This window comes from Felis catus, chromosome D1 (genome assembly GCF_018350175.1).
Source record: "Felis catus isolate Fca126 chromosome D1, F.catus_Fca126_mat1.0, whole genome shotgun sequence".
Taxonomy (NCBI): Eukaryota; Metazoa; Chordata; class Mammalia; order Carnivora; family Felidae; genus Felis; species Felis catus.
This window is the reverse complement of record NC_058377.1, coordinates 11916021-11942542: the sequence shown is the minus strand read 5'-3', so window position 1 is coordinate 11942542 and position 26522 is coordinate 11916021. Positions and strand designations below refer to the sequence as shown.

Genomic DNA, 26522 nt, shown 5'->3' with positions numbered 1-26522 from the left:
GAGGGGAAGAGGACAGGTGAGGGTGACCTACCAGAAAGAGGGTTTGGGCCCAGTTCCCAGGTGTTTTCAGAACAGGGAGCACTGTTTCGTTCCTAGAAGCCTGCCCCATCTCCAGTACTGAGGGGGAGCTCGCTGCCCCGGCCCGTCCATCACGTTCTCGTTCACGCCCCTGAGTGACTGTGGACAAGTCACTTTGCAGCATCTTCCTGGCCATGAGAGAGTGCACGGTGATCTCCCCAGTCCCGCCAGCTCCAGGGCTCAAGCCACATTACTCACCCGGTGCCTCGACAGCCCAGGCACTGTGTTAGGAAGGCGGCAGGGAGGAAGAGTGGAGAAGACAGACACTGAGGCAGATCGCTGCAATTCCGTGCAGTAAATGTAGAACAGAGGCATGTGTGGGGGTGGTGGGTACGCAGGAAGGAGGCACTAAGAACTCTGAGGGGAGCTAAGATCTAAGCCAGATCTTGCCAGAATGACATTCTACGCAGAGGGACAAGCATGTGTAAAGGCTCCTGACAGAGCTTCCTGAGTGGCACAACTCCAGGGGCTCTGTTCACATTGGGGTCCGTGTAAATGGTGCCCCTAGGGTTGTACAGTGCACAACCTGTGCAGCTTGACAGAGCAGTCCTGTAAAACTGGTGCCCAGAGGCATGCTGGGGATGGTGAGGCCCACCCCAAATCCCAGAAGACACCACAGTAGACCTTCAGGGTTGAACCTCTTACCCATCCCCATTTCCCACCATCTCCCTGATATCTTGCCCTTTACTGCACAGATATGGCCTGGCCTCAGGGGGAGTTCTGTTCCACTCCCAAACTCTGGGCAACCCCCAAGGAGCTGTCAGAAAGCTAGGGGGAGATCCAAATCCATTTCCCCCTTTAGCAACACAATTGTACTTTCTTTCTCTCTACTCTGAAGCGGGGTGGGGGGGGGGCAGATGGGTTTCCTCCTCCATAAAAACAGATTATTAATGAAAAGCAGACCTTTAAGGCAATGGTTTATCTGAGGATTCCTTGTCAAGCCAGCTGCATTTAGCCGAAGCTCAACCCCACGGGGCACGTCCCCTCTGTCAGCAGTCCCCCTCCTCACTGCATCCCACCACCCCACACGCGAGCACAAGGCAGCGTCTCCTGCTCCGGGGGTGAAGGGGGTCGAGGGGGTTCGCAGAACCAAGCCCTCTGGATGGTGGGGGTGGGGCCCTCAGAGCCCCTTTCTGCCTGCCTGGGCCTGCCTCGCACTGCTTCCTGCTCCAGCATCAGCCCATCCTTCTTCTTAGAGGTGGGAGGGCAGAGGCCAGCCCAGGACCCCCCACCCCCCGCCCCATAGCTCTGCTGAGGAATGTGACCCCACAGGAAATCCTTCTGACCTCTGAGGCAAACCTCAGGAGGAAAACCATGATCCCAGAGTGGACAAAGGGCAGTGCTGAGGCCTCTCTCCCCCTCCCCCAGCCCAAGACCTCTTGTCCCTAGAATTCGTGGGAGTGGAAGCACTCCCAGCTGGCCAGCTCCAGCAGGGTCTCCGCCATGGAAGGGGCCGGGAAGACCCTGAAGAGGCAGGGTGCCCATGCATCCCGTTTGCCCCGGACAACCCCACTCTAGAGTAGGCTGTCCGTGTGCTGTTATTAATTCTGTCTCCGTTTCCGGGACAAAGATACTCCGGTCTGGATGAAAAATCCTATGGTCATCCTAGTAGACACAGACTGAAATGGAATCCACGCTTTCACCTTCCTTCCTTCATCCCACAAAGCCTGAGCCTCCCACCCTGGGCCAGGCATGCATCTGGCCCTGGAGGTGTGGAGCCGAGTAAGAAGCAGCCAGTCCCTGCTGGGGGAGGGAGTTCACCATTTCAGCAGACACAGCCCCAGACCAACTACAGTGGCTCAGTGTGAGGTCCTGGCAGAAAGGGATTCGTTCTCTTAAGGGTCTCGGAGAAGATTCGCCGAGCAAGTGGCAAAGGAGCTTCAATGGCCACCCAGCCTCCGCAAGGCGACTGCCCTCACGTTCCCCAGGACCCTTGCAGCTGCCCAGGTCTTTCTCTAGCACGGGACTCCCTGCCCCCCACCCCCACCCCAAACCGGTAGCCACAGTGAGGGCTGAAGGGCAGCCTAGAATTGAAATTTTAGGTAAGGTCTCCCTCTGCAAGCAGGTGTCTCTTTCCCCAACTGCGATGCATTCATTGATTCACTTACCAAATGCAAAGCACGGGGCGTGTTCAGGCACTAAGCGAGCGGTGACTACCACCAGAAACACCTGCCTTCGGGGACTTACAGGCTGGGAGCCGGGATAAATGCTAAAGCAAATCACTCAGCAAGAAATGAGTGCACCACAATTATTGTAAAGAAATTGGCGGGGGTGTGGGAAGAGCGTGTGCTGGCTGAGGCTAACATAGTGGGAGAAACAGCCCTCACCTTCACAAGACTCTGGAGGCGTGAGCCCTTGGTGGGAATTTGAAGCCCGAGGACAAACCCATATGGCAGACAGATTTGAGTTTCATTAGTGAGAACCAGAAAAGTGAGTCCTTGGGTGAAAGGGGCCATGGAGTTGGATATGTCAGCCAGGAGAAGAGGACACAGTGCAGAACTGGAGCCTAAGCCATGATTAAGTGTCACCTAGATGGAAAGGCAGAATTTCCTGGACCTTCAGCTGGGAAGGTCCTCTAGAGGCCATGCTGTCCATTCCCCTGCCTCCGTGTACTTTCTCAGGCAAAGAAGGTGGATCAGGAGAAGGGAAGTGATTCCAGACCCCATCCCATGCTGAACACCTCTTAACCTGGAGAAGCCCTTACCACTGTCAAGTGCCTCTGCCCACTGGGAAGATGAACAGATTTGGAGGGGGGGAGGAGAGGAGAGAGAGAACCTGCCTCAACCCAATCCTGTATCACCTGCCAGGCTGGGGTCTGGGACTCATTGCTTCCTGGGTTCTGCTTACATATTCTCTTCTGCTAAGTGATACTAATGCAGGATGCATCACCATAAACTATTGCACAAATGAATGTTGCCTAATAGAAAGTGTATTTCATATATAGTATTAATTAAATGGGTCTGAGATGGACCACACCTCATTTTGCTGATCAGGTGTCCGGGCAGGAAGCTTCTAGAATTGTGAGTAAGAGCAATAATAAAACTGTAGTTAAAATTTATCAAGCGTTTACTTTGTTCTCAACCCTTTACTTGTGTTGGTTCCTTTTTTTTTTTAAAGTTTATTTACTTATTTTGAGAGAGAGAGAGCATGCAGAAGAGCAGGGGAGAGTCAGAGAGAGAAGGATAGAGAGAATCCCAAGCAGGCTCCCTGCTGTCAGTGCAAAGCCCAAATCGGGGCTTGATCTCATGAACCACGAAACCATGACCTGAGCCGAAATCAAGAGACAGGCCCTTAACCCACTGAGCCACCCAGGCACCCCAGTTTTTGTTCTTTTATTCCCTGTAACAATCCTGTACGGCAGGTCCTGCTATGGAATGGATTTTACAGATGAAGAAACTGAGACACAGAGAAGTTAAGCACTTTGCACAGGATTTCACAGAGTTGTAGAACAGTGCCCTTCCCCCAAAGATGTCCTCTTCCTAATCCCCAGAACCTGTGATCAGGCCATACTACGGGGTAAAAGGAACTTTGCCTATGCGGTACAGTTCAGGATCTTGAGATGGGGACATTATTCTGGATTATCCAGGCAGACCCACCGTAACCACCAAAGTGTTTGTACGAGAAGGAAGCAGAGGCATCAGAGGAGATGCAACAAAGCAGAGAGATCTGACGCTGTTCCAGTCCTGGCTTTGAAGACGGGGAAGGGGCCACAGGCCAAGGACTAGAGGTGGCCTCTAGAATCAGAAAAAGACAAAGACGCAGATCCCCCGCTAGACATCCTGGAAAGAACACATCCCTGCTGGTCCATTTTGGACTTCTGACCTTCAGAACTGCAAGATAATAAACTTGGGTTTTTAGATTCGTAATTTGTTACAGCAGCAGCAGGCGACCACTGTCCCCAGCTAGCATGTGACAGCAGCAAAGATACAGGCTCTGTGCTGGGAAAACAGTCCTTTCGCTCACCGTGTTTGGGACCAACTGCACCTCTTCAACACTGACCCCAGAGCTCTTGGACAGCTATCTCTATGTCCCACCGCCTCTGTCTGACTACTGACCCCCACCAGCTCCTGCTCTGCCCAGTACCTTTCTTCCACCTTATTTTCCTGGGATCACTGAGAACCATCTCAGCCAGCCCAGGACGGCCTGGGGTTGGCGCCCTGGAGACGTGGGCAGCAGAAAAAGGCTGAGAGTCCTCCGTGGGCCTGTATGTGTACAGGTTTGGGTAAAACAGCTTCTGCACCATCAGGCATCAATACCTTCATTGCAAAAGCAGAAACCAGAGGAGCAGCTAGGTGTGTGGCTCTGTGTGGAGTCCAGCTCTGAGCACAGAAGAGGGCCAGTTGCCCAGGGATCAGCATGGACACAGCTGTGTGACAGGGGAAGGGGTCAGTGGGACAGCCTCTGCCCAGAGTATCAAAACGGGGCATGAAACACTCTGGTCCTGAAGGAAGAGGGCTTCAGAGGCTCCTGGGGAAGAAGCCAAGGGGATGATCCAAGGTTTCCGGCCTCTCCATAGAACGTTTGGACTTTGCTGCCACCTTGTGGACAGACTTCAGAAAGACAGGGTTGTGGCTCTTCTGGGACAAAGATTGACATCTTATTTCATGCCTTAGGCTAGATCTTTCTAAGCCTTGGGGTTGAGGGTGGGAAAGATGGTGTGTGTGTCGGGGGTCCTCCCAGATACATGGAAGGGACTCCCTAGGCTTCCAGAGTCCCAAGTGTCATCCTCATGGTGTGGCCCTCTGCCAAAAGTTTCATTCTCTTTGCAGACAGGGACACTGGAAGTGGAATGGAATAGGAGAAACCAAGGGGTAGGCCACCCATGTTGTGCCAGTATGCACACACCTTCCCAGCGCAGGGGCTCCAAGCTGTTTTAGGCAGGAATTCTGTGCAAAGGAGCTGGGAATGTGCAGGGTGAGACAAGGGGGAGTAATGGGAGAAAGGGGGACACAAAGGGATGGGGCCCAGAGGTCTGAATCCAACCTGGTGGGAACGGGAAGTTGAGCCCCCGTTGGCCTTGTGATGAGTGACCAGCTTGCTTAGCCTTCCTGTCTCTGAAATGGGGATGAGAAGGATAAAGGCCTCTACTCTCCCGGAGGACGTTCTCACCCATTCCGAATGTGATGTGAGCACACTGAGGAAGGGCTGATACGCCCCGAGACACCTCTCGACTCCAGCCTCATGCTTCCCTGGGTTTTTGCCCCATATTGGGAGACACGTGCCCAATGAGCCAGGTACTGATATGACCCCCACTTTGCAGATGAGAATATTGAGGCACAGAGGAGTTACGTACTTGTCCAAGGTTTCACAGCTGGCGTGTGATGGGGCCAAGATGCAAATCTGGGGTAGCCACTCGCACCCATGGTGCCCCCAATAACTGTGTTGTATAAGGAAATGGGGGTGGCCACTGCAGATGCCCCAGTTCTAGGTTCCATCCAACTTGGGCTCTGGCGGTGGAGACTGAGGCAGATCTTCCTCCCTGGTCTGTCCCTTCCCAACGTAGATACAGAGCTCTCTTTCTTCCAAGTCTTCTCGAAAATAAGATTCCATTCCTTCCCTTTCGGACTCTCAATCTAATTCATGTCAATATGACTGTCCAGAAGTTCCTGCTATAGTCTAACCTCCACACCTCTTCCTGCAGGCCACCACCTTTGCAAGGTCCCAGAGAGAAGAGACAGAAGATGTGGCTGTGTTTCAGAGAGGGGTATTCTTGGTCTCTAAAAGCAGGGTTTAATTCTCTAACCATGACAGTCAGGGCTGGCCAATCACAAGCATTAATGGGGGAGCTTAAATTATAGAGGACCAAGTTAGAGAAAAGAAAAGAAAAAAAAAAAAAAACCCACCCAACTCCCAGCCACGGGGACTTGCAGCTGATAGGTAATTATCTGCTGTTTGTGCGCACTGTTAGGGCTCCCCGACCCTGAGCGGTCAGCGTGGACGTGAACGGCGTGTGCACTGGGGGAGAGGGCCAATGAGTTCGTATCAGGTCAAGACAATTGTGAGGGGCCCATCCGGCCAGTTCTCGACTTCTTCCCCCCTCTTCCGCCCCTCCACTCCCCTCCAATCAGGGAGGAGCTGCCCTCTTTGCCCACCACCCCTCCCCAAACACTCGGAGAAGAGGAGGAGTGATTAGCATGGGGCATTGTCCCCGGATAATGGGCCCCAGCTGCCGCATGAAAGAAGAGACAAAGCGCCTGGCCGCTCCACGCGCATTATCCCCTCGTTAAATCTCTGTTATTAGATTAGATTCAAAATGTATTGATTCAGAGGCTGGAGGGAGGTGGGGGAGGGAGGAGAATCTGGCTAGTGATTGCTGAACCCCACCTCTCCACATGCTCTCCCTCCCCCGCTGCACCTCCCCCCCTCCCCACCCTGGGCAACTTTTTCTCTCTCCTGTTCTCTTGGGGAAATCTCCCATATCCTGGCTCTGAGTTTAGCTCCTCTCCCTGGACTATCCTGGAGGCCAGCGAAGGTCCACTCCTGTCGGAAACCCTGAGGTCGCGGAGCCCAGGCTGTGGCTGACCAGGTAGAAAGGCAGCCTCCTAGATGGGATGGTGGCAGTGGGCTCCACAACTTGAGCAGTACAGGCCAAGAATCCACAGGGGGTTGGAAGGGTTCATGCCAGGCACTTTCAAGACCTGCAGTGGGATCTTTTGCATAGACATGATAGGTTTGGAAAGCAGCGTGAGTGGGAAGGGAAGGTGAGGACCCAAGTATTGTAGGTGATGAGGGGAGGCTGCAGGAGAGGAGCAGGGAGAAGACAGAGAACCGGCAGGCTTCTCAGAAACACTTACAAAGACACAGGTGGTTTCTGGTTCTCTCTCTCTGGATGTCTCATGAGGAAATGAGCCGAAGTGGCAGGAGGAAGGAAGGGAGCAGGTTCTGGGAGACATAACAGGTGGGAAGGAAATTCTGAGCGTTCTCATATCCCGCACAGGGCAAAGGTCTCCTTGGGAGAAGATCAAGATCAGTACTGATCGATGAGAGGCAGTACACTGGGTGTTCTCTGGCCCTGGGCCTCAGTTTCCTGTCCCTGGGTGGCACAGTTTGGATGCCGGATCGATGAGCTGATTGGCTGTGGCTAGTGGAGCAGAAGATGTTACACGTGGCGGCTCTTTCTCAAGGTGGTTAATTGGCTGCCTCAATGCTGGGCTCTGTTGCCCCATTGATTGTGGGTGAAGGGTGGGGGGGGGGTGAGATGAGGAATCAATAGGTTGATTAGTGTCTTGCTAGCTTTCTGGTTGGACACTTTGTCAATAGCCACCCACTTACTGACCAGTGGTGCACTGACAGTGCCAGACTGTCCCCCTTTCTCTCTCTCTGGCCGGAGGCATGAGACTCTGCCAGTAGCCTGACCAGCCCCAGCAAATCCTGGTGGGGTGGGGCAGCTTTTGGTCCCAAGACCGGGCTCCAAAGTAGGAGCTTCCAGAACCATCCTGAAAGAGTTGGGGTGGACAACGACCACCTGTAGCCCAATCTCTGCTCAGCAGGAGGCAACAACTGTGAATGGAGCCAATCCCCAGCCCCACAGCCTCTTGATTTTTGCTGGGGGACCCTGATATCCACCCATCAACAAAACAAAGGTAAATATAAAGTCCCTATTTAATAGCAAAAGCCCATATGTCTGGAATGGAAGAAGCAGGTGAAATCTCATTCTAGTTCACCTTAGGAGCCAGCAGCTGGTTAGACAATATTTAATGAGTTCACTTTGCATGCTGGGGAGCACAGGGTATGAAGAAGCTGAAAGAAGCTAAAAGAGATGAGTCCTCTTCCTCAGTCTCTAGGATATCTCATTCTTGAAGCTCCCAAGGGCTCAAGGTCTACCCTCCATCCAGCTTCGCAGGGTGGTCTACAAATTAGAACTGCAGTTTGGGGTCGTGAAAAGGTATAACTTCACATGTTCCCTACTGAAGCCCTTATGATTGGCCAGCCCAGAACAGTTCATCCCAAAGATTCCTTTGGGGTCCTTTCCCTTTAGACTGGCAGCATTTAGTGCATTTCCAGCACGCCTTCCTCTGAGTGACAGGAAGTCCAAGACGGGGAGAAGGATAAGGCTGCAATGAGAAAGGGAGAACCAGAGAAAGCCTCAGGCAAAACATTGTGACACTAAGGTCACTCTGGGTGGGTTCTGGCATTCCTTTCCTCTGAATGCTTGTTAGATGGATGGAGTGATGGAGTGATAGAGTGCTCCTGAGCATGTCTTAAACCCTGGTGTTTGGGACAGGGGACCAAGATATGAAAAGTAACATTGAAGAGCAGGCTCCTGACTCTGCCTCTTTCATGGTCCTGCTCTCTTGGGTGAATGTGCCAGGGGCTGGCTGCTAAGAGTTCCCAAAGGAGATAAACTCAAGCCTTGGCTTTCCTCTGTCTTCCAAAGGTCAGTGGGTGCTGACCGTGGTGCTGATGTCTTGGCCTCCACTGCAGGATCCTCTGGCAGGGAGAGAGCTCGCTCTCAGCTTCACTGACAGACCATGAGCACAGAATGGTAACAAGACTGTGAGGACTCTTCCAGCATCTTCCTGGGGGTTAACAGAGCAGAGCATTGCTAAGTGTTCATGATCCTTACCCTCCCACCTTGAATTCCACCTCCTATTAGGTCTTCATAACAGCCACTATGTGGTCACCTCCCAATTCCCTGGGCTAGGAAGCACCAAATACTGAAACCACAGGTAACACCCCTACCTCATTTCCACCAGCAACGTTTAACTTCTTCTTCCACCCACCCAGCTGCTGACAAATGGTTAAGAAGAGAGTTTAGGCTTCATTGTATTTTATTACCCCCACCCGCCCCCTACCCCACCATCATCCAATGGAACATGAGTGTTCAGGGAAGTGGCTACAGGTGAGGTGAAGAAGGAGAACATTACGGTTGAATAAACCTAATGCAGCGTTAGCAGCCATGTGCAGTAGAGAGTTGGTTTGCTTTGTATCTAAAAACAAGGCTAAAGGGGGAGGAGCGGAATTTCAAAGTGCCTTATTCAGGGAAGTGACAATGGGGATATCAAGGATTGATACACAGATAAATAGAATGAAGTTAGGGAATGCATGGGTTTTTCTAGATCAAAGACAGCATGTTTTAAAGCCATGATAAGTTGGGTGGGGGGGTGGGGTACAAGAGTCTTGAACATCAAGCTTTTTGGGAAGGGTTAAGGCCCTGCTTCAGAATTACTGGCATTGGACAGGGTCTTGAAAACATCCCTGGCATCTGCAGGGCCCTGAAATCCTCAATCCCCATTCTAACCAGTGCCTTACCACCCCTCCCTCAAAACACCCCCACTGGGCTGTGCCTACTCAAGAATACTGCCAGATGGACCACAGAGTAACCAGGGTGATGCTGTAGGCCAGCACTGCCACCAGGTAGATGCGGAAGAGCAGCCTGTCCAGCACGGAGCCCACATGCAGCCATTCCCGGGCCACCTCTCGGCTCTCGTCCCTCTTCTCCAGGAAATGCCTGATGGAGGACAGCTCCTGCAGCAGCCCGCACACTGCCAGGGAGGCCTCCCGCGGTGGTGAGGGGGGGCTGCCTCGGCCCCTTGGGGTCTTCTCCAAGTCCTGGGGTCCTCTCAAATGGCTGCAGTGGTTCCCCACGTCTGGAAAAAGGGCACAGCATTGGCAGAGGAGGAAAGCCTGGCAGAATGGCACGACCACTGTCCCTTCTGTGCCTGTGGCTTGCAGAAATTGTTATTATGAATTCCAGACATAAACAGTATAGATGTGAACTTACCTATTTGTGTACCCAACGTCTCACTTGAGCGAACAAAGAAAGCAACACGGTTGAAGATTCCTGCATACCCCTCCTTAGTCACATCCTCCAATCTGTCCCCAGGTCACTAAGATATGAATTTGGTGTTTATTTTTCCCACGCATTTTTTTAAACACCTGGGCTTCCTGCAGCAATTTGATATCTATTATTTCACTTGAGCCTCACAATAGCCCCACGAGAGAGGCAGAGTAGGAGTGATTACTATTTGGACTTTTTATATGGAAGTGCTAAAGCTCAGAGAGGTTAAGTGACTAGCCTGTGGTCACACAGCTGGAGCATCATCTAAAAGTGAGGCCACCAAGGCTGAAGGTATGTGGACTGTGACTCCACTGCTGTCTCTGCTATGCCATATGGCCTTGCTGCCCTCTCCTTGACTCCAGTCCAAGTACCTTTGTACCGGAAAATACACCTTCAGCTATGGCTACCTCATAGGTGAGCAGTGAAATTGGGCATTAGGCTGGAGTACTCACTCATCAGTTCACTATGAGGTGGTCTTAGATTAACCCTGCATCTCCTGTAAAAGGCCTAGCTCTCGCCAGAAGGGAGGACAAAGAGGGGTGGTGAAAAATACAAGCAGAGCGTCAGCTGGGCCTGGGTTCAGACCAGTCCACCAGTACCTTGGCTCTGTGACTTAAGGCAAGCTAGTTGGCCTTATGCCTGTTTCCTCACTTGACAAATGAGGATGACAATCCTATTATGGGGCCTGCGGATGGCCTGGGATCACGCACAGAAAGCGCACGTGCCTGCCTCAAAGTGCTCAACAAATACATCAACAAACCACGACTACCACCACCACCAGCAACGAATGTAGCTGAAACAATTTGTCAGGGAGAACGAGCTTCACGTTTACTGTCCCCTGCACCCCTGTCTCTCTGTCATAGGTGTTTGAAATTCGAAGGGGACTTGGTCTCTTGGCTGACTGAATGCAGAGTTTTAGAAATCCCGGCTGCACACTTAGCCATGCGAGGTAAGGGGACCCATAACTGCTGGAGGGGCACCTGTTTGACCCCCTTTTGGGTCGATCTCAGAGAAAGGCAAGTCCTTCCGAGCTCCTGACAGGCTCAGCCTCCCACTTCGCCCCGTCTCTCTCCACACCCGGACTGATGAGGGGAGGTGAAGGTGCAGAAAGGGTCCACTGATGACTTTGGCTGAACTCTGCTGCCTCCCAGTGAGACCCGGCACGGGGTGCCAGGTGCAGGGTGGCACTCAGTTCCCAGCCCCGGTCAGACTCGCCAGCCAGAGACTCTCCACCACGTCCGCACCCCCAGGCCCTCCGTGTGGGACGCCCCCTTTCCCTCTTCACCTGAGCAGTCATCGGTCTTGGCGGCTCGGGGGGTGGCCGGGGGCCGTCGGGAAGCTGTTTGCTCCCCTAGGCAAAGGAGCAGGGCCACCCGCTCCAGGACCAGGTGGCGCAGCCAGGCAGGTACGGGCTGCTGCAGGTCTTGCTTGTGTACCAGCCGCACGATGAGGATGGTCTCAGCCAAGCTCACCACCAGCAGCGCCATGCACACTATGAAGTAGACACCTGTGCACGCGGGGAAGGTCGGGGGACACACAGCAGGTGGGAGGGCGCCGGTTCTTCAGCCCCCGCCCACCCCCACCCCCAATCACACTGTGCTCTTCCCCTGGAGCGGGCTTTACCAATGAGGGGAGTGCCAATGGCTGTGGCCGGCAGCGTGTCCGACACGATGATCAGGAAGACAGAATAGCCCAGGAGGAGTGTGATCTTAAAGGAGACCCTCTCGCCACTGTCTGGAGGCAGGTAGAAGCCCACGATGTCCATGAACATGAGGAAGATGCTGGGCAGCAGCAGGCTGACTGTGTAGAACAGGGGCCTCCGGCGGATGACCACCTAGGACCAGGACAGGAGCTGGGGGAAACCCGGGGCACACAGGTCCTGCACCCAGGACGTCCCAGCCCATCATGGACCCCTCGCTTCATGGAGCTTCTGGCCTGGCCCTGCTGGAAGAGGAGGAACCAGACAGACCTCACATCCGGCCTCTGGATTGAGGCCGGTGGCTGCAGAGGACGAGGAAGGGACAATTCCCCTGAGCTTCCCCATCTGCTGCCCTGAAGGTCCCACGCATGTGTGTGACCTGGAGCTGGGAGAAGGGCTATAGATGGTCTTCCCCACACGCCTCCTGAAGTCTCCCTGGGGATGACGCCCAGCAGTTCTAGCTATCATTTCCCCCGCGTCTGTCCCCGGGGCCACTCACGAAGAACTTCATCTCTGCGTAACAGCCGCTGCTTTCCATGCTGAACTCGCGAAACTGGGTCAGCACCCCCAGGAGCTCCCACTCGCCCTGGTTCATGAAGATAGTCTTGTCGAGCTTCACCTTTTCTGGCAAGCGCCACAGGGAGATGTTGATGTCCTGGACTGGGAGGGAAGAGACCGAGCCAGCTCTGGAGTCCAGGGCCAGGAGGATGCGCCGGGCCCTGTGAGGGTGGGGCCCGCGGTGGGCCGCACAGGCAGGACTTAGGTGGACTCAGCTCTTAGCCTTCAGCCTCCGTGTCCTCAGCCGTAAAACGAAGTGATAACGCACACTGTATCTACCAGAACCAAACTATTAGAAAGCCCCTTCTCTCCTTCTCTCTCCTCTCTTCCTCTCTCCCCCTCTCTCTCCCTCCCTTCCTCCCTCTTCCTCTCCCTCTCCCTGCCTCCCTGTCTCTCTCATGCACGCCTCTTCTAGGTTTCCATTAGGGTCCCCCATTTAGGAAATGAACAAAAGTCAACATTCTTCACGTTTGCCTTTATAGGGCTGACTGTCCTCAAAGGTGAATTAGGGAAATATGCAAAATCTTCACTTAGAGAAAAGCGGTTTTACTTCTCTGCATCTACACTAGAGACATTAGATATACAGAAAGCCAGCAGCGTCCGTTACAGCAAAGTATAGGGAACGATCTACGTGTCCACCAATCAGGAAAGTGCTTGCTTAATCAACTATGATGCATCCCAACCCTGAGCTATCCTACAGCAGTCAACATGTAGGCTAAAGATCTAAATATACACTAACTCAGAAAGATGTCCAATGCTTCTTGTTGTCTGTAAAGAGAATCAGGTAGCAGTGGCATGAATGATACGTTTAGTAAAATAACGTAAGAAATAATTTTCATGTACTTTCCGTAGAGGAGTATGTATGTGTATATGCAAAGGATAGAGAAGGATCTGGAAGAACATACCATATGAGGCTTACTTATACTGATAAAAGCTGTTAAGTCTTGGTGTGTGGAGTTGCTGGTGAAGAGTTTAGGATTGAAGGTAGAGGTCAAAAGTCAAAGATAATTTGCAATTCTGTTTTTTGTGCAAGGAAGTTCTGTATTATGTTTGTAATTTACAGTTAATGTGACGAAATCAAACAGAAGTGGAGGATGCCTTCTTGCCAGAGGGTGATGCTCACTTTGTAGACTTTAGTGAGAACCTCGTATTCATCCATTAAATAAAAGTTGCCAAGCACCTTCCTTTGTAGGCACTGTACTGGGGACCTAATGGTGGGCCGGAAGTCATGGTCCTACCCTCTGTGAATTTATATCTGATCGAGGAGCAGACATTGAACAAACACCTACAAGTGCAATAGAAGTGGGGAGAAGATCAGGGTGCTAAAAATTGGACAAGGGGGATGGCTAGTCTGGGATGAGAGGAGTTTCCCCGAGGCACTGACGCCAGTGCTGTGATTAGGTGAGTAGGAGACTTGGCTGAACTAGGAGTGGTGGGGGGCAGGAGGAGGGTGCAGGGTGGCCCAGGAGAGGAAGCAGCCTGTGAGAAGGAGAGAGAACAAGGGCTTTCGGGCCTGGGAAGGAAGGCAGCTGGGTTGGGGCAGGACTCAGGGGAACATGCATGGGCTGAGGCTGGAGTGGTGACTATGGGCAGCCCCTGTCAGCCAGGTGAAGGGTTTGGGTTCTGTCTCAGGAGTGCAGGAAAGCCACTGAGGCTTTTAAGCAGAGAGGGGCAAGGTCAGGTTTGCATTTAATGAGCTCTCCCTGCTGGCTCTGAGGAGCATGAAGGAGAGGGGGACCACTGGGGAGGTGACTGAAGAAAGCTGGGCAGAGAGATGAGGGGGAGGGTGCACCCATGGAGAAAAGACAAGTAAGAGACACTTAGTGCCAGATCCTAGCCCTCACCGGGTGTCCTGGCGATCATTCAACCCTTGTGACTACTGGGGAGATGGCAAGAACAACAGAGTCCCGTTTGGAGGATGAGGAAACAGAGGCTCAGCGGCATTACGAAATAAGCAGTAAGTAACTTGAATAAAGGAGAGTGCCTGCTAGGGTGGGCTCCTTAAGTAGGGGTTTTGGGGACCCTCCAACCTGCACCCCCACCCCCCAAAGCTTGTGTGCAGTACTCACTGGTGTGCAGCCAGCTGGTGAACGTCAGCGAGCAGTTCTGGACGTCGAAGGGGAAGTTGTAAATGTCCAGGCTACAGGCGGTCACCACCTGGAGGGGCTTGTAGTTCTGGACCTCGCCATGGTGCCCGACATACACGTACGGGATACTTGGAGACTTCCCCACGTCCACACTGGCCAGGGAACAGGGGCAGTTTGGGGGCTCAAGATTACCTGCCATTGTCAAGGCTACTTTCCAAGCAGGAAAGGGCATTGCTCCTTCATTCCCCCGGCAACCTGGCCACAAAAGGCAGGTGAGGAATCCAGGTACCTCAAAGCCACTTGCTGTCATGAGCATGCCCAGCTGCCCCTACTCCACCACCCACCCAGCTGGGCAGAGCTCAGCTCCCGGGATCAGCAGCCCAGTGGCAATGGGCAAACTTTGTTGGGCGATCCATCCTGGGGATCCATCCTGACCTGGGCTTCTCTTTGCCTAGAGGTCCTGTGACATGAGAATAATCTTCCCAGGAGGAAAAGGAACTAGAGAAATCCTTGAGAAGAAAAGAGGCGAGGTGGACTTTGTCACTCTCTCTCAGCAGATCCCCAACCCCTAGGCTCTCCCAAATGACCACTGTGGCACAGAGTGGCCTGAGCTTAGGGTCCTGAGCCTGCAGCCTTCTGTGGAATCAGGCCAAGAGATAAGAAACTAAGATCCAGGCTACTTCATAGTCTAACCTGGAGATCCAGCCAGTAACTGGGATCCCTCCAGCCTGAGGTCTAGGTCAACTGTCTCCCCTGAAAAGCACTTTGAGTGGCAGCCATGTCATTGGGCAATGTGGTGGGTACCGGCGGAGGGCAAATGGCCCCGGGGCCACCTCCTCCTTCCATCTGTGTCCCCCAACCATCTTCCACCGCCTGGCATTAAGAAGCCCAGGCAGTGGAGCCTGAAAAACCTGAAGGATGGGGGGAGGGCATGTTGGCCGGGGCTGTCAGCTGTTGGGAATCAAGGATGGTGGTACCCACTTCACATTGGGGGTGCGATCTGGAGCCAGCCAGGCATGTGTATGACTTGAGAGGTGTGAGTGTCTCCAAATCACCCCTGGGACCACTGCTGGAGCTTCATCCCTATCGGTAATCTCACTGTCCCCTTGAAAACCACAGCTGTCCTTCATTCAGCTATTATGACAGGGCAAATTCATTCCTCGGCTTCCCTTCCCTGGGAAGGGGGCCCTTGGACCAAGAAGTACAGGGTTTCCACATCAGGCATAGAAAAAGAGGAGTTTTAAAAAGAAAAAAGAAAAAAAAAAAAAGAGAAAGAAACCAAAGGGGAATTTGGGCCCAAGCCAACTTTACCTACAGTTCTGCAAGCCTGGGTGGGACCTCTCATGCCACAGCAGAGTCTTGCCCCCAGCCCCATCTTTCCACAGCCCCAGAACCACCCAGCCACCCAGCATCAAATGACAGCACTCACAACTCGTTGATGAGAATGTCTGGGACCCAGATGCTCTCGGTGGGGATGGACAGCTTGGTGATGTTGTCGAAGTCCTCAGGGTTCCACTGGAGAAACTCATCTGTCCAGTACTAGGGGAAGAGCAGGGGATGGTCACAGGCGGCCACCCCTCGGGATGACCTCACCGCTCAGTGCCCAGGCAACAGACGGGCATCTTCTTGGGGGAATCACTCAGCAGTACCGAGAGTCCCCCCATCTCTGTGCTCACACTCTCCCGGCATGCAAATATGACCCAGGAAAATGACGCCTTGCCCTGCGGTCATTTCTCCCGTATGACTATCCCATCCACCAACTGCGGGATCTTGGACACATAGCTTCTTGGGTCTTGGTCTGCTCATATGCAAATTGGGACAATAAGATGCATCTGACAGGGTAGAGATGGTTACTGTTAAGTTGTGATCAACACATTCCTCACTATCCTGTCAGAATGACTGGTCTAAAAAGTCAACGTAATTATGTCATTCCCTTGCTTAAAACTCTAGGGATGCCTCTTGCACTTGGGATAGAGTTCAGCCTCATGGCCAGCAAAGGTCTGCACAATCTGACCTCCAGCTATCTCTCTAGTCTCATTATTTTTTTAGATTTATTCATTTATTTTGAGAGAGGGAAAGCGTGTGTCAGAGAGGGGCAGAGACGCAGGGCTCAAACCCTTGAACTGTGAGATCATGACCTGAGCTGAAATCAAAGTCTGAAGCTCCACCGACTAAGCCACCCAGGCTCCCCTCTCGAGCCTCATGGTTTTTGCCATCTTCTCTATGGAGTCTCCTTTCCACTGTGTGCAAACACCCCACGTGTCTGCATACCTGCGCTCTCCCACACCGCAATCCCTGTCTTCTCCCCTGAGGGAGGTCTTCTGTGTCCCTCCAGACTCAGTCAGAGCATCTGTCTGCTCCCTTCTCTGGGAACCTTCCGTGCCCCCCACTCCCCGGGCTGGATTTTCATGTGCCCCCTCTGTGCCCTCATGGTTGGTATCTCATTCTTGCCTCATTGGAAATCTTGCTACATTCAACTGTCTGTTCATGTGTCTGTGGCCTCCCCTAGTCTGTGAGCTCACTGCAGGCAGGGCCTGAGTCTCATTCGTTTCTCTAATTCCGGTCCCTTGGCACAGTAGGTTGGCATCCCGTTACTGCTGGGCACACAAGTGACCCTAGAGGTCCGGAGGTGGGACCTAGGCCAGATGTCCCAGGAAAGGAGCCCTGGGCTGCTTCTTCTTGTGCATCCCTTCCTTTGATGCAGGGAGTGCTCTATATTAAGAGATTTTTCTAGGGCAGAAGAGAGCAGTCTGGCAGGAATCAGCATCTGGCTTCTGCCTCCACCCCACCCTCTGCCCCGCATGCTGGTGGTAGTGGGGAGCACTCACGAGCAGTGGAGGGATGTAACAGAGACCTGCACATGCCTGGCATGTCCCCAGACAGAGCCCCTCTAAGCTCTGACCTCTACGACCTGGCCCCATCCTCCCGCCCCCTCTGGCCAGCTCCTCTGGTTCCCTTCTACTCTCAAATCTGCTCTGCAGCTCAGGGCCTGCCAGCCCAGGACCAGCCTGCGGACAGCAGTCCCCACTACCTGCCCGCTCTCCCCCCTAGCTCCTCACCAGCTCCCCACCATTTTCCCCCCAGCTCTCCCCCCGCTCCCCCATCAGCTCCCCACCAGTTCCCTGCCAGCTCCTCCCCAGCTCCCTGCCAGCTCCCCGCAAGCTCCCTGCCAGTTCCCCATCAGCTTCCCACCAGCTCCCAGCCAGCTCCCTGCAAGCTCCCAGCTAGCTACCCATCAGCTCTCTACCAGCTCCCCACCAGCTCTCTCCCAGCTCCCCTCTAGCTCCCCGCCAGCTCCCCATCAGCTCCCCGCCAGCTCCCAGCCAGCTCCCCGCAAGCTCCCTGCCAGCTCCCCATCAGCTCTCTACCAGCTCACCCCCCACCCCTGCTCCCCACCAGCTCGCTGCCAGAAGGGCCACATGAAGGCCTTGAAGGCCTCAGAGACGTTCTCAGCAGTGGCTGAGCGATGTCCTTCAGAAGCTTGGAGAGTCGGGAGGTGGCTGAGGGTGTGAGGACTCGATGGATGGGACTGCCCCGTGCCAATCACCCAATTTGATTGTCATCACCCTTGGCTTAATAGAAGGAAGAACTTTCTAGCAATTAGAGTTGTTTAAAAGTGCGGTAGCTTCCCGCTGAGCAACTGGGCACTGGAGGTGTTTATCAACAGAGACCAGACAAGTTGTTGTTCGAGATGCTGTGAAACCACTCGGAACCCAGAGGGGGTTTGGAGGATTTCTCCTCCGCTGAGCACGGAGCTTCCTTCCATCTCCAGTCCTGAGAGGAGAGGGGCCCAGGGTCCCGGGTCTCCTGAGTCTGTCTCTGAGCCTCTTCCCCCCTCCCCTCACCAAGGCCTCTGACATTCCTGACTCTTTTGAGGAATCCTTCCTGGAAGGGGAAGATCCCGTCCCAGGAAATGGGGGTGGGTGCTCACCTGCCGGTACCAGATGTAGGTGGTCAGGACCTGGTTCTTCTCATCCTGTGAAAGGAAAGAGGGCTCAGCATCAGTGCCCCGTGGGCGGACGTCCACCTTGCACACGTACCCCAAGAGGAGCTGTTGCTTTGTGTCCCTATTCCTTCGGAAAGAGGTAGTGAAGAAAAAGAGAAAAGGGCCAACCAGGAAGAGTTGGTTGGTCTTTGACTAGGACACATCTAGGAAGAAATACAACTGTTTCTTTTTTAATTTCCTATCTATCTATCTATCTATCTATCTATCTATCTATCTATCATCTTTTACTATTTTCTATTATGTTATACATATATATGTCTCTATGCTACATATATTTTACATATATAATATACGTAACATATAAGATAAGGGAAAACATAAAGGGGGTGCCTGGGAGGCTCAGTCAGTTAAGTGTCTGACTTCTGATTTTGGCTTAGGTCATGATCACATGGATAGTGGGATCGAGCCCTGAGTCAGGCTCTGTGCTGACAGTGTGGAGCCTGCTTGGGATTCTCTCTCTTCCTCTCTCTCTCTGCCCCTCCCCTGCTCGTGCTCTCTCTCTCTCAAAATAAATAAACATTTTTTTTTTAAAAAAGAGAAGACATATAGAAAATATTTTATCTATCTGTATTTTTAGATATTTATTTGTTTATTTTGAGAGAGAGAGTACACATATGCATACCAGTGGGCAAGGGGCAGAGAGAGAGAGAGAGAGAGAGAGAGAGAGAGAGAGAGAGACAGAATCCCAAGCAGGTTCTGTGCTGTCAGTAAGGAACCCAACATGAGGCTCAATCCCACAAATCGTGAGTTCATGACCTGAGCCGAAATCAAGAGTCAGATGCTCAACTGATTGAGCCACCCAGATGCCCCTATATCTATACACTTTTACATATTTGTATGCCTGTATATCTACATCTGTATCTCCCTCCCACCCTAGGATGCAGTCAAGAAATGCAAAAACACACAGTCCAAAATTCATCACTGTCCCTCATTCCCAACTAATTCCCAGCTTTGCTTCCCGAAACAGCCACACGGGCTGCAGTAGAGACCATGAGGTCAGGTCCTGCTCGCTCTGCTGCTCTCCATCTCTGCAACTGCTCTCTTGTTTGTCTCTGCACAACGTCTGACCTCCTCACCGGGCAGTGCACCCCGCCCTACTACAGTCATTGATGAAGGAATTGATTTATTAATTGGTTTAGGATTAATTGTTCAACAATCATTTAGCAACACCTGTCATGTATCAGGGGCCCGTGTCAGACACCAAGGGCCTAGAAATGAATAGGACAGATGAACAGGACGGCTTACGTGGGGACATGGTTACCATGATACAATGCATGAAGAACCACATGTGGTAAGTGGACCTCTAGGAATAGGGGTTGAGAGAGGCAGCCACAGAGGTGACCCTGGTTTTCTGGTTTGGGCAGCTCTGTAGACGGTCGGTGCTGTTGTCCAGCCTGGCACGGGTCTGTGCCAGATCACAGGTACTCTGGGTAGTTGAATGTCCCCTGTGCTGCCCAGGGAGTGACCCGGCCTTACATGGTCTCTCACCCCAAAAGGCCCACCTCTGAGTGGGGCAGATTGGGGCCTAGTGCTCACCACGCTGAGGATGGCATAGACAATGACATCGATGGACACGGTGGTTGGCTTCCTCCAGTCCCGTACGGGCCGCACGCCCTTCTGGTAGTTGGCCAGGAGGTAATCTGACAGCCTCAGCAGAGCGGGCCTAGAGGTGTTCTGAGCCTGGGGGTGCTCCCTGCGCCTGGCTAGGAAGAACAGGGCAAAGCGGGCATCAGAGCCTGAGGCTTCCCCCATCTTTTGGCCTGGTTTGAAGGCTATTAAAAGGAAAATGTCTCCACTATTTTCACCCCAGAGTCCCAGAAACTTCCACAGACTGAAAGTCCCGTCACTGGAATGTTTTGTCCACAGAGATTCCTGCCCAAATCTGAAGGTATTGTCTCCTAAGGGTAACCTACACACTCATTTCCATGAGAGAGGGGAGCTGGGCTGTAAACGCAGGTGATATAAGACAGGTGAGGTCTAAATGGGCCAGGCGCTGAGAAAGGTTGAGCAGGTACCTGCCCAGAGGAGGTGGTCTGCAGGAGACAGAGGAGGGGAGCTGGGGAGCTAAGGAGGAGTGGCCCTCGGGATGGGTACTGGAAGGAGAGGGGGCTGCAAGGAAAGGTGGCCCCAAGTACACCATCTCTAAGCCCAAAGGTCTGCATGAAGGTTTGCCTCAGTCAAGGTCAGACCTCAGCGTCTGGCCAGATCCTCGTCGGCTCCTTGACCCCAGCCTCCTATTAACAAAGAAAGAAAGGAGGCATCCCGTGAAAGCTGCCATTCCTTCCTGCGAAATCCTCCCCTCTGAGTCAGGCACGCACAAACTCCTGGGGGCGGGTCTCCTCCAGAGGGTTGATTTATGGGCAGATTTGGTGGGTTGGGAAGAGGGTTAGACGTGAGGTTACAGGAAGTGAGGAGAAACTGAATTGTTCCCAGAGCAGGAGACCTATAAGGGCAAAATGGCGATGAGAAAACCTAACTCTGAGGTCCTCACCCCATTCTATGGGGGTTTCACGTGCACCTGTTACCCCTCTGGGAAATAGCGGAAGCACTTCCTGAAAGGTGCCAAGAAAAAGAAGGTGAAAGTCATAGGGTAGGGAATGCGAGAACCCTAGAGGACCAGGGCACAGGGGGCAAAGCTGTTAGGGGACTAGCAGGGTGCCTCTGGGGTCTTCCACAGACCAGGTGTCAGTGGGCCCGACTTTCTCCAAACAAGGCTGCCTCTTCTCGCATCTTGTCTATATAATGTGGGCAAATTTCTGCTACAGATCCCCCTTCCTGCTCCCCACCCACCTTCCCTGATAAACTTTCAGCTTCCCTCCGAAGGACAGAGAAGAGCAGAGAGAGGGGGAGGACAAGAGACCACTTACTGAGTGCCTGCTGTGGAATAATATCAGTTAACGCATTCTTCATTTCAATCTTCGAGCAGCCCATGGGGGCGGCTGTCATGACGGCACAGTTTCCAGATAAGGGTCCCCAAGGCTCAGAAAGGTGGAGACTGTGCCCCGCAAGTGGGGGAAATGAGATTCAAATCCAAATCTCTCTGTGTCTTCACTACGCAAGCAATAGCCCTGAGTCTATTGCTGGGAAACGGACCGGTGTGCAGGGAGCCAGACTGGACAGTAATTCTCCTCAGCCAAGAAAGCTCCGAGCCACAGCCTTAACATGCAGCCTGGGTCTGTTGGCCCTGCCGACCTTCCTCAGGGACAGCTCAAGGGAGGAAAGCCAGCACGCACATGCATGTAAGTTCTTCCTCTCTGTCCAGCCCTGGGACGGCATCCTAATTGTGCCCCAGCTCTCCCAACCTAGCTCTGCATGGGGAGAAAACCTTCCAAAACAGGAAATAAATATTGTTTGTGGCAAAAGGAAACAAATCCTTTTGTGACCCAAACACCTCATATCCCAGGAAAGCAGGAGGAAAGGGTAGGGGAATGCAGAGAAGTTTGGGGTTACTAGAGTTTAGCTCTGGAAGGGAACTTGAGGAAAGGAGGCCCAGGGAGCCCGTGCAACAAGACCAGGGAAGCTGAGGTTGGTTCTGGTCGCCACTCTGTTGCTAATGTGCTGTGTGACCTTGAGTGAATTATGCCCCCTCTCTGGACACAGCATTCCCATTTATAACAAGAAGGAGTAGACCAAATGAAGTCCAAGGTCCCTTGCAGCTGCTGTTCCATGAGTTTGGGGCCAGGGCAAAGAAGACAGGAGCCCCTCTCGGCAAGCCCTGCCCTCACCTGGCACTCCACCACCCCTGCTTTTGAGCTGGACCATAGTGCCTTCAAATTCTTGTGCTCGGATGTGGCAAGACCCCTGACTTTCCCGAAGCAGCACCCACTCTGAAAACCTCCCTCCCTCAACCCCTGGGGGAATCAAACATCCCCTACCCGACCTCTGCAGGTGGCCAGCCATGTCCCGTATCTTTTCCCACCGTCCCCTTACCTTGTCCATGTGCCAGGAGTGTGGGCAGAAGCAAGGCCAGCAGGACCCGTGGCACCCACGACAGCATGGTGACTTTCCCCGGGCGTGAGCTGCCTTGGAGTGGCCTCAGGGTAAGACGTGCTGACAAGCAGGCTGCCCACACTCTGCCGGCTTCACGTCCCAGCCGGCCTGCCTCCTCAGGGCCGCCTTCCACACCTCTGAGGCTGCAGCCTCCCACTGCTGAGGGGCCACCAGCGCTGGACAGTCGCCAAGTTCCTGCAATCAGTCCCTCAGCCGGATCAGGTTTCAGGGCGGGAAGGAAGGAGAGGGAGCCAGTGAGAGGGGAGGCCGCCCAGCTGATGTCATGGGGCAGGACTTAGACCGCCCCTTCAGCCAGGTGGCCGGGCCAAATGCTCCAAGGAGTAACTTGGGGTGGGGGGCTGGGGGGCTGGGGGCCGCTGCAGGGGCTCCTGGAGCAAGGGTGCAGCCTGTCTGCTGGGAGTGGCCCCGGGATGCTACCTTCATTTATGTCCCATGGCTAGTACGCTTGGGTAGCATGGGGCTGGGGCAGGGGGAGGTGCGGCGGGAGCAGGGGGGGCCATTCGTTCACTCCCCTTCCTAAGCAGGGGCCGGGCATCTCTGCACACAGAGGAAGGGACCTGGGTTACCACATGGGGTTACCTCTGTCCTTTTGTCCTCATCAAAATATTTATTTTTCTCAACAAAATATTTAAATTTAAATATTTAAGTAGTAACCTGTATATGTAATTTATACTAAGCAAATATATTTATATATTGTTTCATATACATAATATGTATTATTATTATTAAGTTTATTTATTTTTGAGAGAGAGAGAGCACAAGGGGAGCAGGGGCAGAGAAAGAGGAAGAGAGAATCCCAAGCAGGCTCCAAGCACTGACAGCACATAGTCTGATGTAGGGCTCAAACCCATGAACCATGAGATCGTGACCTGAGCCGAAATCAAGAGTTGGACGCTAAACTGACTGAGCCACCCAGGCACCCTCATAACATGTATTATGAAAATATAATAAGGGTGCCTGGGTGGCTCAATCAGTAAAACATCTGACTTCAGCTCAGGTCATGACGTTACGGTTTGTGGGTTCAAGCCCCGCATCAGGCTCTGTGCTGACAGCTCAGAGCTTGGAGTCTGCTTCAGATTCTGTCTCTCCCTCTCTCTCTATCCCTTCCCCACTTGTGCTCTGTCTCTCTGTCTCTCTCTCTCTCTCAAAAATAAAGAAACATTAAAAAAGTTTTTTAATTAAAAAAGAGAATACAATAATACACGCTTATTATAGAAAAATATGAAGAAACATTAAAATCATCCATGGGCTTACTCACTACCCAGAAACATCCCCTGTTAATATTTTGATATATATTCCTCTATAATTTTCTGTTATAATGTGTACAATGAAGTAAATACACTGTACATATAATTTTGCATCCCATCCTGTCCTTTGCTTATTACTACCATTTCATGAACATTGTCAACACTTTCCTTTTAAGAATTTTTTCAATGTTTATTTATTTTTGAGAGAGAGAGGCTGAGCAGGGGAGGAGCAGAGGGAGAGAGGGACAGAAGATCTGAAGCAGGCTCTGTGCCGACAGCAGTGAGGCTGATGCGGGGCTTGAACTCACAAACCATGAGATCATGACGTGAGCTGATGTCAGATGCTCAACCAACTGAGCCACCCAGGTGCCCCATCAATACTTTGCTTTTAAACGTTTTCGTGAAACAAGGGTTTCTTTTTCCTTTGTCAGTTGAGGAGGAAAGGATCTATCCCTCAGACACCCGGCTGTGTGCCCAAAAAACTGTCAGAGAAGAGTGTGGCTGGGAATTTCTGTTTGAGTGAATCTCACTCCCACTTCACCGTTTGGGTAGAAGCAGGCTTCCTTGCCTCGAGTGTGTGAAAAGCAAGATACACCTGTATCAAATCACGGCAAGCTTCAACCACAAATATTTGTATTCCTTTCAATTCCATTTCCAGCTGGATTTAAGTGTGGCATAGGCTGGGAACACTGTGGGAAAGAAGAATTTTCTCAGTTGCCATGGTTAAAAAAAAATCACCTTGGTCAGGGCCGAGTCCTTTTTGGTTTTGTCTGGATTTCCCCCCTTATTCGTGTGCATGATGAAATCTGCATTAGCATTTAACACTCACTGATGGAGTCCCTTTGGATGGCTATTAGCCAGAGTTTGGTGCCGGAATGCTTGGTCCAGCTCAAGGAGATTGGGCTCCCCTTCTCTGAAGTCATGTGCTTCCTCACTGCACAAGCCAGATAAAACACGGAAAATCATCTCCAGGAATTCCTTTTGGAGGAATGGAGATGAGGACACGCGGTACAATAGGAGAAACTAGGCACCTCCACTCCAGAACGAGTACATCCAGGCTTGACAGCAGGACAAGGCGAGAAGAACCAGGCTGTCCCCAGGCGTCCAGGCTGAGGTCTTGAAGGGGCTCAAACTCAGGAATGGCATTTGTGGATTCCTAAATCCACCTTCAAGCCCAGCATCTGGAGTGACACACAAAGATTCTTAAGCTCATGTTCATTTCTCATTGTCACTGAGAAATCTGCTGTAAATTTCTAGAAGGATGTTTCCTCTTGTTTACGTGCATTATAAAATCTACAACAAGCATTATACCATTCACTGATGGGGGCCCTTCGTATGGCCGTTACCAGGTTTGGTGCTTAGCAGTAACCCCCTGGGGTTTCCATTACAGTTGCTGCATCATTAAAGAACAAACAACACTTAGCCGCTCCCCTCCATGTCCTAACCACTGCCTCCGAATGCCCCATTTTGTCCTCCCTGGGGCTCCCTGCGCATACCCACAAGGCACTCCCTCACCTGTTGCCCCAAGCCACGACCAGTGTGGCCTGGAGCCCATTCCTTCCACAGAGCCAAGCCACCTGGAGACCGACAGCAGGAAGAAGCACTGGGCACTGAACTTGTGCGGGCATGGTCCCCAAGCAGTGGGGGAGAGCGGGGCAAGAAGATGGTGCAAAGAAACAGAAGGTAATACTACAGGAAAAGAGGGATCTGGAGAAGAAGGGAGAGAAGGCAAAAGTAAAAGGAAGAGGAAAAGGAAGACGAGAAAAGAAAACATTGGCAGGAAACGGAGAAGAAAAGGAAGCTAGCAGTAAAAGGCAAGGAGAAAAGTAGAAAAAAAAAAAGAGGGAAATAGAGGGAGGAAAAGAAAAGAAGGCTTCAGGAGAGGCAGAGCCGTGGAGTTGGGGTGGCCTGAATGTGACTGACCCTCCAGTGCTGTGGAGTGGACGGCCAGCCAAGGCCACATGCCAAGCTCCGGGCAGGGAGCAATCAAAAAGCCTGGAGACCCTGTCCTCTGAGCCCCAAGCCTTCACTTCTGCTCTGAGCTCCTGGAATCCTCTGGGACTGCCCAACTGTGCTGGGGAGGGAAGAGAATGTCTTGGTACAGTGTGTACATTAGGGAATTAGCTTTAGGTAATAGGATTATAGCGAGCCGGGCAGGCCACGGCCTCGAATGGAGATGTATTGCCTCTGTGCCTCTCTGATGGAGCATCAGTCAAGTTTCCCCCAAAGAAATTTCCTATTAATGGATTTGATGGCACAGCAGACAGGGGGTGGTTAGAGCTGTGGCCAGTGGCGGGGTGTAAATTGCCTCCGATGAAACTGTGGAGTCACTTTTGTCCCTTTTAAACAAGATAAAAATTAGCGAGCGGCCTTGATGAACTCGCCGTGGCCGGTGGGGACGAGGGAAAAAGCAGAGGCCTGGCTAATTTGATTCCGGAGCTCTGCCTGCAGACGGCCGGGCTCCTCCGGGGGCGCAGAGGCAGACACGCAGACGGCAGCGGCCCAGGGTGGGTAATGAAAAGCCCTGAGGATGCAGGACCTGTAGGCCTGTGCCTTGGCTTTGTGTCCAGCTGCTCCCAACACCGTGCCCAGGAGGACTGTAGTCACGCCTGTGCTTGGCACTTTCCAGAATTCAATCAATCAACCTGGGTTTAAATCCTACAGAGGGCTCTGGGACTCAGTGTAATCAGGCGGTGAAGAGCCCAGGCTCATGGGGGCGCACACCCTCCTGCCCCTTACCACGGTGCTTGCTCCCATTTTCCAGGTTAAAACACAGAGCCCAGAGAGCCTCTGTGCCTTGCCTCCGTTCCCACAGCCTGTTAGGGGATGGAGCTGAGATACCTTAGACTCCTGGCTGCAGCCTTTTACTTTCAGTCGTGTCTCCCATCTCCTCCAGTAAATTTTACTGGTCTCTGAAACTTTTACCACCAAAGAGCCTGACCTTTTAAAACCTATAAACTTAGAAAAACTTCTGCAATCTGTCATAGCATCTGGCCCCACCAGGCGCCCACCTGCTGGGGAAGGGTTCCGAATGGGGGATGCAGCTCCACTCTCC

General features: G+C 52.6%; 1 protein-coding gene across 1 annotated transcript; it reads right to left on the bottom strand.

Annotated features, from left to right (window-relative positions):
* Positions 1-8856: 8856 nt before the first annotated feature.
* Positions 8857-24634, bottom strand: HTR3A (5-hydroxytryptamine receptor 3A). The gene is made up of 11 exons (XM_045038321.1): positions 24499-24634; positions 24297-24401; positions 22140-22394; positions 19746-19912; positions 18135-18179; positions 15633-15742; positions 14186-14355; positions 12058-12218; positions 11483-11693; positions 11145-11366; positions 8857-9668 (listed from the first exon to the last, which is right to left on the bottom strand). The coding sequence occupies exons 1-11, from the start codon at positions 24611-24613 to the stop codon at positions 9370-9372; spliced, it is 1860 nt and encodes a 619-aa protein (XP_044894256.1). The 5' UTR covers positions 24614-24634; the 3' UTR covers positions 8857-9369.
* Positions 24635-26522: the final 1888 nt, after the last annotated feature.

Coding starts and splice junctions, on each gene's coding strand:
- HTR3A (XM_045038321.1), bottom strand. CDS start 24,613: ATGCCATTCCTGAGTTTGAGCCCCTTCAAGACCTCAGCCTGGACGCCT. Junction 24,402..24,498: donor GTACTCGTTCTGGAGTGGAG/GTGCCTAGTTTC, acceptor TGGCTTGTGCAG/TGAGGAAGCACATGACTTCA. Junction 15,743..18,134: donor CCTACATCTGGTACCGGCAG/GTGAGCACCCAC, acceptor CTCTTCCCCTAG/TACTGGACAGATGAGTTTCT.